Raw genomic sequence first — 15,100 nt, 5'->3', positions numbered from 1 at the left:
GTACTGTGACTGTGCCATACCGCGTGTACTGTGACCGTGCTATAACGCGTGTACGACTGTGACCGTGCCATACCGCGTGTACTGTGACCGTGCCATACCGCGTGTACTGTGACTGTGCTACAACGCGTGTACGACTGTGACCGTGCCATACCGCGTGTACTGTTACCGTGCTATAACGCGTGTACGACTGTGACCGTGCCCGTGCCATAGATGTATATGTTTTATTATTGGTACCATACCGCGTGTACTGTGACCGTACCATACCGCGGATATGTACTGTGACCGTACCATACCGCGTGTACTGTGACCGTGCCATACCGCGTGTACTGTGACCGTACCATACCGCGTGTACTGTGATCGTGCCATACCGCGTGTATTGTGACCGTATCATACCGCGTGTACTGTGATCGTGCCATACCGCGTGTACTGTGACCGTATCATACCGCGTGTACTGTGATCGTGCCATACCGCGTGTACTGTGACCGTATCATACCGCGTGTACTGTGACCGTATCATACCGCGTGTACTGTGATCGTGCCATACCGCGTGTACTGTGACCGTACCATACCGCGTGTACTGTGATCGTATCATACCGCGTGTACTGTGACCGCGCCATACCGCGTATATGTACTGTGACCGTTTCATACCGCGTATACTGTGACCATTCCACTCATCTAAAATCCCCTTCACCGTAGGGGCGGGTACAGGGGGGTGTAGATTGGGTGGATATCCACCGCCTTTTGAGTAGAAAAATTGAAAAATCACTTTGTTTAAAGAAAATAAATGTCTGATTGACGGGAGGTACTGTCCATGTTCCTTCGCCTGCTTGTCTTTGCTGACGCGACATATCCAATTTAGCATGAAGTATTGTTAGATCCACGTGACCTACCATGTGAAGAACCACTGGATCAGTTATAAGCTGTCTAGCCGGCCATTATCCACCCCCCCCCCCCCCCCCCATTTTAACATTCTGTATCGGCCCCTGCACCGAGTTACCATCGCCAGAGTTGAATTTTACGGAGCCTTGGTAAAATTAAAACTTAATAAAATTGTTCTACTAGAGTCCAAGAAACGCCGATATTAGGAGCTTTTTTTGACATAATCTATATTTTAGCTGAGCTAAAGCGCTGTTTAGAGGATGAATATATATTTTTTCCATATATACTTTAGCTCTACTTTTCGCGCGCCAACAGACCTTTTCCAACTTAAATAAACATACACAGGTAACAACTGCACAGCTCTGCGCCAGTACCATTCAAATAAAACTGTACTGGTAGCTATATATAGAACGTAAATATGATAGACTCTCAGTTAGGACAAATTATTTTATTTCCAAAACAAAGCCATTAATTTGACATGTCCTTGCGACTGGGGTTGCGCTTAGATGCACTTGAATGGGTTTCAACTGTCCACAATCTGTATCTCGAGCCAATCACAAACAATAGAATTGGATCTCGACCAATCAGCATCGTCCAATTCCTGTGTTCTGCATAGGGTATCGAGTGCAAGTTCAACACAACACGAAGCGTCGCCTGAACTGTTGTACAAAAGTTTGCTAAATTTCTCAATACTATTATTGCTCACGGTTAAACCTTTAGAAGTCTATTGTCAAGGATTCCAAGCGATGATCAGCGTCTTTTTGTGTTTAGGAGGTAAGAGGTATTAATTTAGGCCGTTCAAATTAACACTGAGACAGAATGGATACTCCAATTTGGAGAGAGCTAGTCATCACATAGTATGCAGATTTGAGTAAGTTTAGCCCCAAAGCAATAACAACTGTTATTCAAATTTACTTGTGGTATTCTTCTGAACCTTTAAATCAATTTTGCCATCAAAACATCTGACGGTGAGTGAACCCGTGCGAACTGTCAACTCTCCTAACCAGCGCATTCCTAGACTAGCAACCTTTTTTTGAAGTTTCGAAGATTTCGATCAAATAATCTAGTATACAGATCAATAGGTCTTTTATTGTAGATTCTTGAATAATTATTGAAGGTTTTGTTGGGCTTATTTTATTCTGAGGCGTCCGCAGTAGGCTGTTTTGGCCGCATTTTATGGCTCCACACGAAAGCAAAAATTGAACTGTCACGAACTTGCGAAGACGTGTATCTTTCTTCCTTGCTCGTTTCGATCTGCGTTTTTGCAAGTCCTGCTCAACCGTTCGAATTCAAATCAGCCGTTTCATTTAGTGAGTGTGACCTCTAAAGCTACACTTCCGCTTGTCGGACACGGGATCAAGAAATTTGAACTCGTTTTTAGGTTAATTTCGAAGTGATAAATGTTTTGATGTTTTCTTTACCCGTACTGATTTTTTTACCCCTGACTGTGGTACGATTATATCAACATCTCAAAAAATACTTACTAAACAAGAATTAAACTCCTTTAGCATTATTTGTGTTCTTGGATTTTTATCGAAAAAATTCTCAGGCATTCACCAGGTATCATAACTCTAATTGTATAATCTTGAATAGTATTCTCAATAGGTTAAATCATCTTTAATATTTAATGCAATATCTCTATCAACTCACCAGTGAGTGGCGCCGACTTTTTTCTTATCTGAGTTTACCCTTCCCATGCTAGCCATGTCGTAGATGTTATCGCTATGGTCTGTTTGTTGTATGGACCAGTTTCAAGATTTTTAGCTCACGAAGATTGGCAGCTTGAGATATTCAGGCATTTGTTGACATCGCTGTAGTCATTGAATACGTAATTTCACGCATGTAATGAGTTAAGCAATAATAAGGTAAGTTTTGCAATTCGTGAAGAATGGTCCCTCTCAAATTATTGAAAAGAAATACCCCTAGAAGGGACACAGGGTTGTAACCTGTCTATATTTACTTATTAATTTAGTTTAGGAGTCCCAAAAATGTTTTTGATAATGCTTGAGTACCGTGTTATTACTATGGTTAGAATAAAAACGTAGACCCTTTATTGCCTGTTTAATAATCTTTTTGCTCTTCTATGACTTTCTCTCTTTTTTTATTGTATAAGCTTTTCCATTAAACATGAGTAAGAGAATTACGAATTTACACGAAAAATGGCAGACACCGTGACAGCTATAGGCAATTACTGCAGGGTCCTTACTCTTCTAAACCTTGGCGTGGTGGTGTGGTCCCAGGGGGGGGGGGGGGGGGGGTTCTTCCCATGTCAAGGCTTCTTCTTGGTATTTTTTAAATTTTTGATGTGCAGGTATTTTTTAGGGCTATATTTAGAATTTCCAGATGAGCGTCGCTATCACTTTAGCCCTGATACCCCCCCCCCCTGGTTAAAGCTATAAAAACACTACTAACTTATTAAAAAAAGGGGTAGGGGTGGGCTTGTAGATACCATAAAAGTGTCCCTTTTGTTAGAGGTCTGTGTCATTCTGTTTAACTTTATATGCATTCACTATCTAAGCACTGCTGGCTACCATAACTTGTTGTATGTTGGGACAGTGTGCCATTAGTATAACTGATCATGATAAGAATGTACCCCTTCCAATCCTATAAAGCCCCCAAATGCCCTTACCAATTTACCTCAACTTAGAAAACATCATAATGTACACTTAACATCACCAGATGTGTATACTCAATCTAGGATCTACTGTAGGGGGGGGGAGGATATTCCTCATAGTCCAAGCAATGTGATAGAAAGACTATTCTGTTGTCAAAATATTATAACCTTAATTTCTAAAAAAATCATAAACAAAATGTATAAACCCAAAAATTTCTCACCTAAAAAGACTGTCAATGCTTGCAGTGTACCAGGCAAGCAGCAGAAAATAATCGGCAGTGATTTGGGGCAAGCTTCTTAATTTCAAAACAGCAGTGCATTGTTGAAAAATTTGGGTCATATTTACTGGGGGCACTGGTACACTAGTTGAATTGACTGATCAAATGAATCATGCAATAACATTGAGGCTTTTTGTTTTTTCTCTGTCTTCAGACTTTATTAACTAGTATTTAATTTAAAAATGATAAACTGAATGCTTTTCAGTTAAATATTAAATATATTAGTTCTGGTCTTACTGTGACCATATATTGGGAGGGCCATTTGTCCCAGGCCTCCCCCTTACTTGTAGCATTGATGTCTAGAAATTGAAAAGTCATTCTCTATTAAGCCAACCCCCTCTCCCCACCACACGTACACAAATCCCCATCCCTCCACAAACACATTACTGGTGCTTTCCTGCTCATGTATTGGTGGGTAGCCTGTGTCAGGGCCGTAGCCAGCATGAGGCTTGTGAGGCACTCGCCTCGGTAAAATTTTGATGTTTAGTGTTTCACCACAGGCGGACCAGGATAAGAATCAGTCCCTCGTGATCCTTCAGGAAAATAAAATACAATTTGAAGTTGTGTCTTGACTGTTTCCTCAAAAAAGCTAGTTACATTACTATATTAGCCTCGTGTGTTGTTCTTAAGGGGAATTGTGGCACAGAAAGGGGTTTAGTCCCTTGAGAGAAAATTTCCCCCACCAAAGAGAAAAGAGAGAAAGAGACAAAGGCAAGCAACTTAATTTCACCTACCCCAGCTTCGAGCGAGTTCAGTGCGCAAATAAAAAAGCTTTCGGCAAAATTCCACCGGCAGCGGCTGCACAGATAATTTTCACAAAAGCATAGCAAGTTTTAGAGCGATAACTCTCACACGGGCCGAGAAAATGCATTTCTAGTTCAATAAATGGAGACCTGACGATGATATGGACCAAACGGCGGGCCCAATGGCATCTCAGGAATGTATAGATCGCCTCCCGAGCCTACCCTAGAGTGCGACAAACCTAGGCAAAACCATTTACTAACCCGCTCTTATTGACTGTTTCCTCAATAAAGCAAGTTACATTTACTATATTAGCTTTGTGTGTTATTATATTAAGGGAATTGTTGCGGGTTATTTAATGGTTTTGCCTAGCTTTTGTCGCGCTCTAGGGTAGGGTCGGGAGGCGATTTACCAACGGTTCTGCATTCCTGAGATGCCATTGGGGCCGCCGTTTGGGCCATATCATCGTCAGGTCTCCATTTATTAAACTAGAAATGCATTTTCTCGGCCCGTGTGAGCGGTATCGCTCTAAAATTCGCTATGCTTTTGTGAAAATTATCTGTGCAGCCGCTGCCTGTGGAATTTTGCCGAAAGCTTTTTTATTTTCGTGCTGAACTCGCTCGAAGCTGGGGTAGGTGAAATTAAGTTGCTTGCCTTTGTTTCTCTTTCTCTCTTCTCTTTGGTGGGGGAAGTTTTCTCTCCAGGAACTAAACCTCTTTCTGCGCCACAATTCCCCTAAATAACAACACACGAGGCTAATATAGTATTGTAACTAGTTTTATTGGATAACAGTCAAGACACAACTTCAAATGATATTTTATTTTCCTGAAGGATCACGAGGGACTGATTCTAATCCTGGTCTGCCTGTGGTTTCACAATCTAAAAGTATAAGATACACCTGATTTTGTTGGATTTATCATCCATTGGCTAACTTTGCCCCGGTAGTGTACTTATGCTCTTTTTGTTATGACAGACAAGTGGTACACTGCAAAAGGCAGATGACAGACCCTCAGAGGGCCGTGATTCCAAATCATCATCACCCTGCAGATAGTGATGCCTCAGGTGCATATGAATGGTGGACGTCCTTCAGCTCATCGGAAAACAAGTAAGCAACCCTCAACTTCTAATTCACCAAAGAACATTGCTGCAAAAACTAGCTATGGCGTAAAGACAAAAGCTCACCCCATCAAAGAAGACGTAAAGATTTACGATGATGACAGTGACCTAGAGCTGACACCTTACATCGTGAGGAAAGATCGGCTTGTGCAAGAGATTGAAAGTACTTTAGCTGAGATGGATGATCAAATTTCTAGCTCCGCAAAGCTTCAGGAGCAGAGAATCCATGTAGAAGAGGAAAGAAATTCTCTTCTGAAAGAGATAGAGGGGACAGTCACAGAAATACAAAATCATGTCTTGAATGCTCGGGAGCTTGAAATCGAGAAAAAAGCTATTGAATCAGAATGCAGTGGACTAAAAAACCAGGTTCAGGATCTGCGGAAGCTTCTAGGGAAAACGACCCCCATGGAAAATGGCCTGGATCACATTAGCTTCACGAATGGTGAGGACTCTTTACAGTATGATCTAGACCAAGCTAACTTTCGATGTCAGAGCCTGGAAAAGGAAGTTCAGAAATTGAGGCTTTCCAATGAGAAGCTGTGGTTGCAAAGTAAAACAAGCAAGGGTAATAGCAAAGATAGTTTACAGAAACTACAACAAGACAATACGGAACTAGAGAAGTTATTACAACTTGCAGAGGAGTCTGAGGATAACATAGCGCGTGAGCTAGCGACATGCCATCAGAGCATGGCCGAGATGAAGGAGAAAGAGGACCAGCTGCAGCAAGCAGTGGAGAAGACGGAGGTAGCCCTTGCACAGAGTGAGCTGGCAAGAGTAGAACTAGAAAAACAGGTCAAGAAGCTGCTGGTTCAAGTATCAGAGGGCACCAATAGCAAGACAAGCATCACTGTAGTGGTGAGTGCTGAATATGATTGATTTGTTAGCTCTTGGCTGAAACATAAAAGACATCCTCTTTAAACAACAAACAACAGAGAGCAAGGCAGCAGGCCAACAGTTGTATAAATACATACTGTAGTTTTCAAAAATCATGTGTATAATAAGGTCCATGTAGGTCCATCATAATTCAGAACAAGAACATCAAACACACTGCAAACAAGACAAAAATATAAATGTAAACACATATAGACACTAAGACACAATGAAATAAGAATCACATTTAACATAAGGGGGCAGAGAGAACAGGGTGACTTTTTGTCTGAGCATGCGCATCACATCACATGTCTAGGGCCTAGTAGTGAGATTCACTCATGATGTTTACAAATATGTTAAACTTTTGAATCAAAATTATCTGCTTTACGCACGCCAGGAAGGCCTTTTTTCAGAGGATGTCTATGTCAGTATGCTATTGCAAGGTATCTATAGCGTTCATTTAGCAATTAGACTATTTTATGTTGCATTTCTCAACTTTTGAATCTCTGCAGGGTATGCCAATAAGTCAGGTCAAAGAGCCATGGACGGAATATTACATTTTGTGAATTATAGAATCTGGAAGGTAGAAACCAAAGAATTTATAAGCATACACTATTTCGTGATGTAAAAGGTTTCTTATTATCTTAAACTGTTGAAATCAAGCTTGGATTCGCGGAGCTAGACTTCAGTGAATTAGTCACAAATTTGTGAAATTGCGTAAAATTACAATTATTGAAACCCAATTACTAAACATGCAGGCTTTGTACCACACTATCTCAACTCTTGTTGTGTTCCATGAACATAAGCTTAGATAGGCAGCATTATTAATTCATTTTGAAAATTGGGGAATACGATAAAATAAATTATAATACCTCATAGAGTTACAGGGCTCAGTTCGACTCAGTACTACAGAGAATGTGTTGTACTATGACATTTTGTTAATAAAATTCATGACTGAAAAACAAATCTAATTCAAGTTTGTATTTGGCTAGTGAATTAACTGAATTAACAAGAGATCTGGATTTGTAGGAATTGGTTCTTTCTTTGTAACATAAACACTGATGTGTATACTATATAATCCTTTAAAAGCATATATAAAAAAATAGGATATCTAGCAGATTTTAGATTAGATATCCAATGTTCTTTGAAATGGCGATATTACAAATTTAAGCAATTTGATCGTTCAAACTGTCATATATGTGTTAAAAACATCGCATAGTTTATTTGCAGCTCTTGACATTTTCTGGTAAATTTGGTTGCAAACGGTGTTCAATTCATTGAGAAATAAAGCTATTTTAACAAATCATTTTGAGAGCAAGATTTGCAATGTATTCAGAAATGCTTCAGTGATTCCTGGACAATAGTGAATTACGATCAACTATGCCGCATTATTTTGAGCCCGTGTTACAAGTGGCCAGTTCAAGCGCATGCTCCTGCGCATGCTCCTGCAAAAAGTCACCCTGTTGGCAGAGGGTAGAATTAAGGTGTTCAGACCTTTTCATCATTCTTTTCTCTATCTTTTGCTTTATACTTAGATTTTATAAAACAAGTTCTGATAATGGGACATTGTGCGCATGCTTACCAAATGAACCTGTGTTTCATCCAAGCCTCTATACAAATAATATTACTAGTAAACTATAACTATTACTATTAAACTAATACTATTAATATTACTATTAAATATTGCTATTGTTATTGTAATTGTTATTAGCTTTTGACTGAAATTAATTGGTTGATTGACTGAAATTCTATTGTTCTCTAGGAATCTTCCCAACTGGAGGCTGCAAATCGAGACTCGGAAGCTCTGTCGCTTGCTCTAAGCGAGAGTGAGGCCTATTGCAAAGAGTTAGAACTCCATAACAAAACCAAGCAGGAGCGAATAGAGAAGCTTGAGAAAGAAGTAGCCTCACTCAAGATGCAGGCCGAGCTAGATGCCAAGGAAATAAAGGAGGTTGGCTCAAAGAGCTCAACTAACCAAGGTCTTAAGCCTGCTTTAGAAAAACTAAACAAAGAGAATGCATCGCTTCAGGAAGCTTTGGAAAATGCAGAGAAGGAGCTGGGTGCCTTAAAGGTTTGTTTGGAAGAGGAACGGAGCAGTAAAAACACACCAGAAGAGACTGGGGACAACGAGGCTAAAACTAATGAAACACCTAAAGCAGAGAAAGCAAAAAAGAGTGTGTTTGGGAAAGGAACTCTCACCAAGAAGAGTAAAAAGAAAGCAGTCAAAGAAATTGAGAAAGACGAAGAACTTAAGGATGTCGAAAGTTTAAAAAAGGACAGAGAAGATTTGAAAAATGAATGTCTGGCGTTATCTGAAACGGTGACTAAAATTGCTAATGAAAAGCGGGAAATGGAAAAAGAGATCGAGAAACTTGAAGAGGAGAACAAGAAACTTGTCTCTGAGATTAATGATTTTAAAGTAAACATCCAGAAACTTGAAAGTTTGAAAGGTGAAAAAGAAGAGTTGGACAATGCCCACTCAAAAATTATCGAAATGTATAGCGACGCTTCTGACAGACTAGAATCGGTAACACAGAAGCATGCAAACGCTACAAAGCAATTACAGTCTCTCACAGAGGAGAAAAAAACACTGCAAAACTCTTGCAAAGAGTTGAAAGAATCACTATCGTTAGCAAAGAAAGAACTAGATTCTGCTAAAAAGGAATCAGCTGCAAGAAGTAACGAGGTTAACCTGTTGAGGAAAAAACACGAGGATGAGAAAAGACGGTTAATAGGATTGAAAGACGGTGGTGACAAAGAACTGAATAGGTTAAAAGAAGAGCTCACCCAAGTTTCAAAGAAAGTGTCTAGTGCTGTGTCCGAAATGTCTGACACACCAGATAACGTCTCCAACCAGGTAGAAAAGGTAGTCAATGAGCTAAAGAGTTTGAAAAAGAAGCACGAAGAATTGGAAAATTCATCTAAAGGCGCAGAGAGGCGTTCAAAAGAAGCTGAGAAACGCATAGAGAACTTGGAACAGGAGTGTGCCTCAGCGAATGACATGGCGATGGAGAAATCAGTCGAGCTCTCGCGTTTAAAGAGGACCATTGAGAAAAAGATTGATAAATTGACCAAGGAAAACTCTGAGCTGAGACGCAAACTTGGGGAAATGACCCCAAAGAACCCAGCATCTCCTCTCAATGCTTCCCCTGTTGTGCCCGAGAAACTGCAATCATTGGAAATGGAACCTCTAAGAGTGCCTTCTCCTAGAGATGTTTCTCTTTATAGAGGGCAAGCAAGCCCCAAGGAGAGGAAATATTCAGAACCACAGACGTCTGAACCTCATCTCCCCGGAGATATGAGGGCAAGAGACAGGTGGGATATAAGCCCCAAGGAAAGGAAATATTCAGAACCACGGACATCTGAACCGCATTTCTCAGGGGACATAATTAGGAGGGAACAAGTGAGCCCAAAGGATAGGAATTATTTAGAGCAACAGCCCCCAAGGGACATGAGCATGAGATACCAGGAGAAGAATAGGCCCAAGGAGAGGGGACATTCAGAGTCACAGGCCTCAGATCAACCATCACAGAAATCTGAAAATAACCGCCAACCACCACCCTACAACATGGCTAAACGTAAATCACTGGATGATGTGCTGTTACGGAGCAGACAAGACCAACGTGTGGCTCCACCTTATAAGGAAATGGGTGTAGCATCGCCACCTAGTAGTTGCCCTACTCGACCCCAGAGTGGGTCAAGGGTTGTGGTGGTTGCCGGGTCTGTACCCCATTATCAGGTGGGGGCGGTAGTAGTGAACAGAGAAGAAGGGTATTACTCCCTGCCCCGGGACAGGCGGCGCAGCTGGGGTGAGAAAAAGGTGATGACACAGCATGGGGCAGACTATGATAGGTAAGCAGTCAGTACTTTTTTGTAAATGTATGAAGTTAAGTAGAGTTTTTGCTGTTTAAATGATAGCAACAATAGCAGTTTTCACTGATTGATTGTCATTTTAAATAGGAAAATAGTATTGCGTGGTGTTGTAAACTGATCTTAACCCCTAACCCACAAACAATTATATGCTAACTAATACTTTTATTCAACCATATGACCCATCTTGGAATTTGTTAATTGCTTTTTCTTAAGAAAGCCTAAGCTCAAAGATCATAAAATTGATCACCCTCCTTATCTTAGCTGGTTTGGCTGTGTCGGAATCACTCTTTCCTTCTGTGGCCATCAGGTTTAAAGGCATTGTAGTCAAGAAAATCATGAGCAATAGATTTGATGTACAAGTTTTGCAGTTACTGCTTCCACATTAGGTAGGAAATATCCAAGCGCTCTTTCCTTATTCACATCCCGTGATATCTGCTGTGTCTAATGCTCATAAAACTGTAATGTCTCTGTAGTGAAGCAGTTAATAACTTAATAGCTAAATGCTGCTATAAAATAATCATTTCTTTTTGGCTTGAACTATAGTAAGGCTATGAGTAAAGTATGATGTTTTAAATTAGACTTGCTTCCACTTTTTCATATTACAATTAACAGTTTTTCTTTATTTGTCAGGCATCATTCAGAAACAAATCTTCGGCAGCATAGAGACCATGACCCAAACTCTGTATTCCAGGTAGTTGGATACGATAAACCAGAACCAAAGGTACTTGAGCATTATGTATAACTACTGTCACCATATAAAAGTTTCTAGCAAGATTAGTGCTGTATAGAGACAAACTAGTTAACTAAAAGGAAACAGTACTGTGCTTTTATATCCAGATTTTATACAATTTATTGTAGCTGTTACTTTTAGTTGTGTTAGTCATTGAACATATTTTTCCTTAAAGAGCCGTTGTCAGCCACACCTTTGTTACTGTTCTCAGTCAATATGAGTATATTAGTAATATAAGACAAGTCATGACAAGAAATCTAAAAATAATAACCTAAAAATTAAATCTTATGCTTAATTGACCAAATTCACAACAGCTTCTCTAAATCAGCCGATGGAAATAGGTGCTTTTTCACACTTGGTACTTTGCTGGGGTGGGCTGACAGAGGATCTTTAAATAAATATGTGTAGCACAAAGCCTAAAAATCTGTGCATAGAATTTTACTTATATATTTATAAAAACAAAATTATCTTATGATCTGATCACAAGTCACTGTTTTAAAGAAACAAGTTTGTAGTATTTTTTTTTTACATTCTTATGGGAGAAGTAGAAGTGTTGTTAGAGTTTTTAGAGTCTTTAATGGGAATAAATTTAACAATGCAGCCAGTAAAACCGTGACTGTCGTTCGGCAAGTTCGGCCACCTGACATCTTGCTTGTAATAAAAATTCCACAGGACTTTGTTCATGGTTTTACTGGGTGGATGGAATATTTTTTATAATGTAAATAAACAAAAGGCTGTTAACAATTATTGTAGATCTCTGTAGATCTGTAGATTTTTTACACACCTTTTAACTGTGCTCCATTTTTGCAAATCATGGGTTACCATTTTATAATAAATTGATATTGATTGCAATAAATCATAGACTTATAGTCTTGCTGTTCATTATATGGTATTCAGTTCTATTGTATATACCTCTCAAGTGTATTATCTTTGTAAAGGAACAAGTTTCTTAGTAATTTGGTATTTCCATCAACAAGGGCGGATGTACAGTAGCGTTTTGCTAAAGAGGGGGGGGGGGGGGTTGGCTCAGTGACAGAGTGGGGAGGGGGTCATTTCTTTTGTTACATATGGCTTTCTGGCAGCCCAAAGGGGAGGGGTTTAAAGCCATAAACCATCACCCTAGATCCGCTTCTGATCAAACAGGAAATTTTTTAAACTTGACAGAGAAATGCCTCTTTCCCTAGTGTTGTGTTCCAATCAGAGAAATGCCTCTTTCCCTAGTGTTGTGTTTCCACCAGAGAACTGCCTCTTTCCCTAGTGTTGTGTTTCCACCAGAGAACTGCATCTTTCCCTAGTGTTGTGTTTCCACCAGAGAACTGCCTCTTTCCCTAGTGTTGTGTTCCAATCAGAGAACTGCCTCTTTCCCTAGTGTTGTGTTCCAATCAGAGAACTGCCTCTTTCCCTAGTGTTGTGTTCCAATCAGAGAACTGCATCTTTCCCTAGTGTTGTTTCCACCAGAGAACTGCATCTTTCCCTAGTGTTGTGTTCCAATCAGAGAAATGCCTCTTACCCTAGTGTTGTGTTCCAATCAGAGAACTGCCTCTTTCCCTAGTGTTGTGTTTCCACCAGAGAACTGCATCTTTCCCTAGTGTTGTTTCCACCAGAGAACTGCCTCTTTCCCTAGTGTTGTGTTCCAATCAGAGAACTGCCTCTTTCCCTAGTGTTGTGTTTCCACCAGAAAAATGCCTCTTTCCCTAGTGTTGTGTTCCAATCAGAGAACTGCATCTTTCCCTAGTGTTGTGTTTCCACCAGAGAACTGCATCTTTCCCTAGTGTTGTGTTCCAATCAGAGAAATGCCTCTTTCTTCGTAATTTGTTTTTAATACCACTGATGCTTTTTCAGTAATACACAAACAGATGTTAACAAGATCTTAGATTTTTTATACATCTGAGTGCTCTAAGGGCCAGTTAACAATTTCACATACACATAATTGCTACAATGTTACCTCACTTGTATAACACTGCAATTATAGTCCATAACTTTGAGTTCATAATTGTTAGAAGAGAGCAAAAGGCTCCAAATTTATTTTAAAAAACTTTGTCACATTTCATGTTAGGAATACAATATGAATCTGCAAAAGCAAAACACAGCTTTTAAATTACTTTGTGTCTCAGAAAAAGTCTGTGAGACCTTGTCACTGAAGACTATTTATACATTTGTTAAGTATAATTAAAATTTAATTCTTTTTACTCATGAAAGCATATCTTCCACACTTCATTTCAATTTTCTCCTGACCAAATATTGCAGGCCCTTGTGTGTGTGTTTTTGGTGCCAAAGGACGCACTGAAGCATTGGGGGGATTTGGGTACCAGAAGTCCCCATGATCCAAGCTTTTAAGCGCTTTGTTACTCTGTAAAAAAAAACAAAAAGGAAAGGTATAACATTTTATAACCTCTAAGGAAAGGGTGAAGAGCTGGCTTATGTAAGGCTAGTTCCAAATATATGAAGATACATATGGTATAAAAACATACCTCCATCTGAGTGGACATCTGCATTTCAATCTCAGGACTGCAAACACGCTTCATTTGTGAGGCACTTCCATTGTAGGGACCAGAGCATAGCATGTTTGTATTGTATGGGGGAGGATATGAAAGGTTTGCCACCGGACACCTCTCACCGCAGTAGTATATTTCTGGTACTGAACTAGCGCAGATACTGGCTGCCGCTGGCATGTATGGGTAGGAAAGATGCATCGACAAAGGATAGGGATACCTTTGCCCGTGGATAGGTGAGCAGGTGGTTTGCATGTTGTTTGGATAGGGCGAGCCCTGGCAGGGGCAGTGTGATTCTGTCGCACTATGTGCCATTGAAGGCATCTGGCACTGTCTAACTCGCATAGGAGAGTCTTGAGTAGATGTAGTTGATAGCTTTTCTTTTTTTGGTTTGGTCTTCCTCTTTTTGAAACCTGCACAAAAATTATATGTTAGCACTGTATATCCATCTGGTATGGTACATTATTTTATCCGCAACCTTTCCACGTCTCTGTGGAAGGAACGAGATGGGAATTAAATTTCAAAAATTCAATTTGTCTGCTCCCCCCCCCTCCCCTAGACTTAGACTAAGACCTGTCTTGATTTGAGGAATTTCATTTTTCCCGTCCAAATCCCTCAATCTAGGTTTGTGAAACGTTACTTTTTAATCACACCTGTCGAGGTTTTTAATTTGTATTTTTAGCCTCTCAAATTCCTTTTCCAACACCCCGATTTTGACATGTCCAATTTTGGAGGACTACGGATACATAATGGAATGTCCTATTTCACCTTTTAACCAATACCTATTTCTCCCCTAAAGGAAGTGTTCTACACGACGAAAATGATGCTCACAAGATAGGCGATGTTTTGTCGTTTCTAAATAAACCCATTCACTGGATGGAAGAAAAGTTTACGTATCTTTGATTGCAAATGGAAAAAACCAGACGCACAGATGAGAAGAGTCTCTAGCTCATAATAATGTGTGTTTTACCTTAAGTGTGTATCTGTGCCGCTTTTCCACACATACCCGCATTTTCTTACCTGTTTGTGCTTTAGTATGTTCTTCGGCTATTACTTTGCTTGTAGTCATTCCCGATCTCTTTCTGTTCGTTTCTCCTCGTTGCTTAATCAAAATACATTTATCACACTCGCAAGTTTTCCAAGGACAAACCTTGCTGTGCCCCTTGAGAGGGACAAACCAAACGAAATGGTTTCTGCACCGCGTGCAAGTTGGTGGTTTGGGGGCATCTGACTTTGTTGCAAGTTTGTCCATTTCACAATGTAGATTTCTCGTCTGCAGATTGACAACATTGACAAGACAGTTTTCCTCTTTGACTTTGTAAAGAAACGTTTACAATTTAAGAAGAAAAGAAGGGCAGAGATAAAGGATTAGATTCTTACCTACAGGGTCTACAAGGATTGCAAGGTATAGAGGGGGCGATTTTTAACGAGCACATGGCTAGTAGCCAGTAACATCGCTCTTGGCTCTTGCTTGGGTGATTTGCATTTCCTTGGGGGTGGGGCTGTTT

General features: G+C 40.1%; 2 protein-coding genes across 4 annotated transcripts; one reads left to right on the top strand and one right to left on the bottom strand.

The window, feature by feature from the left end:
- The first annotated feature begins 1,486 nt into the window (after positions 1-1,486).
- LOC5505821 (A-kinase anchor protein 9) lies at positions 1,487-11,985 on the top strand. 3 transcript variants are annotated; one of them, XM_032374188.2, is made up of 5 exons: positions 1,487-1,652; positions 5,485-6,482; positions 8,260-10,349; positions 10,678-10,756; positions 11,001-11,985. In XM_032374188.2, the coding sequence occupies exons 2-4, from the start codon at positions 5,565-5,567 to the stop codon at positions 10,754-10,756; spliced, it is 3,087 nt and encodes a 1,028-aa protein (XP_032230079.1). In that variant the 5' UTR covers positions 1,487-1,652; positions 5,485-5,564; the 3' UTR covers positions 11,001-11,985. The 3 variants fall into 3 exon arrangements, with proteins under 3 accessions (XP_032230079.1, XP_032230078.1, XP_048580294.1); XM_032374187.2 differs by lacking the exon at positions 10,678-10,756; XM_048724337.1 differs by lacking the exons at positions 1,487-1,652; positions 10,678-10,756 and adding an exon at positions 2,516-2,743.
- Positions 11,986-12,900: 915 nt separating this feature from the next.
- Positions 12,901-15,083, bottom strand: LOC5505828 (doublesex- and mab-3-related transcription factor 1). Its single transcript, XM_001626541.3, has 4 exons — positions 14,973-15,083; positions 14,613-14,865; positions 13,572-14,005; positions 12,901-13,450 (listed from the first exon to the last, which is right to left on the bottom strand). Exons 2-4 carry the CDS (start codon positions 14,842-14,844, stop codon positions 13,277-13,279), a joined length of 840 nt encoding a protein of 279 aa, XP_001626591.1. The 5' UTR covers positions 14,845-14,865; positions 14,973-15,083; the 3' UTR covers positions 12,901-13,276.
- Between the last annotated feature and the right edge of the window lie 17 nt (positions 15,084-15,100).

Source organism: Nematostella vectensis, chromosome 1 (genome assembly GCF_932526225.1).
Source record: "Nematostella vectensis chromosome 1, jaNemVect1.1, whole genome shotgun sequence".
Classification (NCBI taxonomy): domain Eukaryota; kingdom Metazoa; phylum Cnidaria; class Anthozoa; order Actiniaria; family Edwardsiidae; genus Nematostella; species Nematostella vectensis.
Note: the sequence above shows the minus strand (reverse complement) of the source record. Positions and strands in the feature narration are given on the sequence as shown.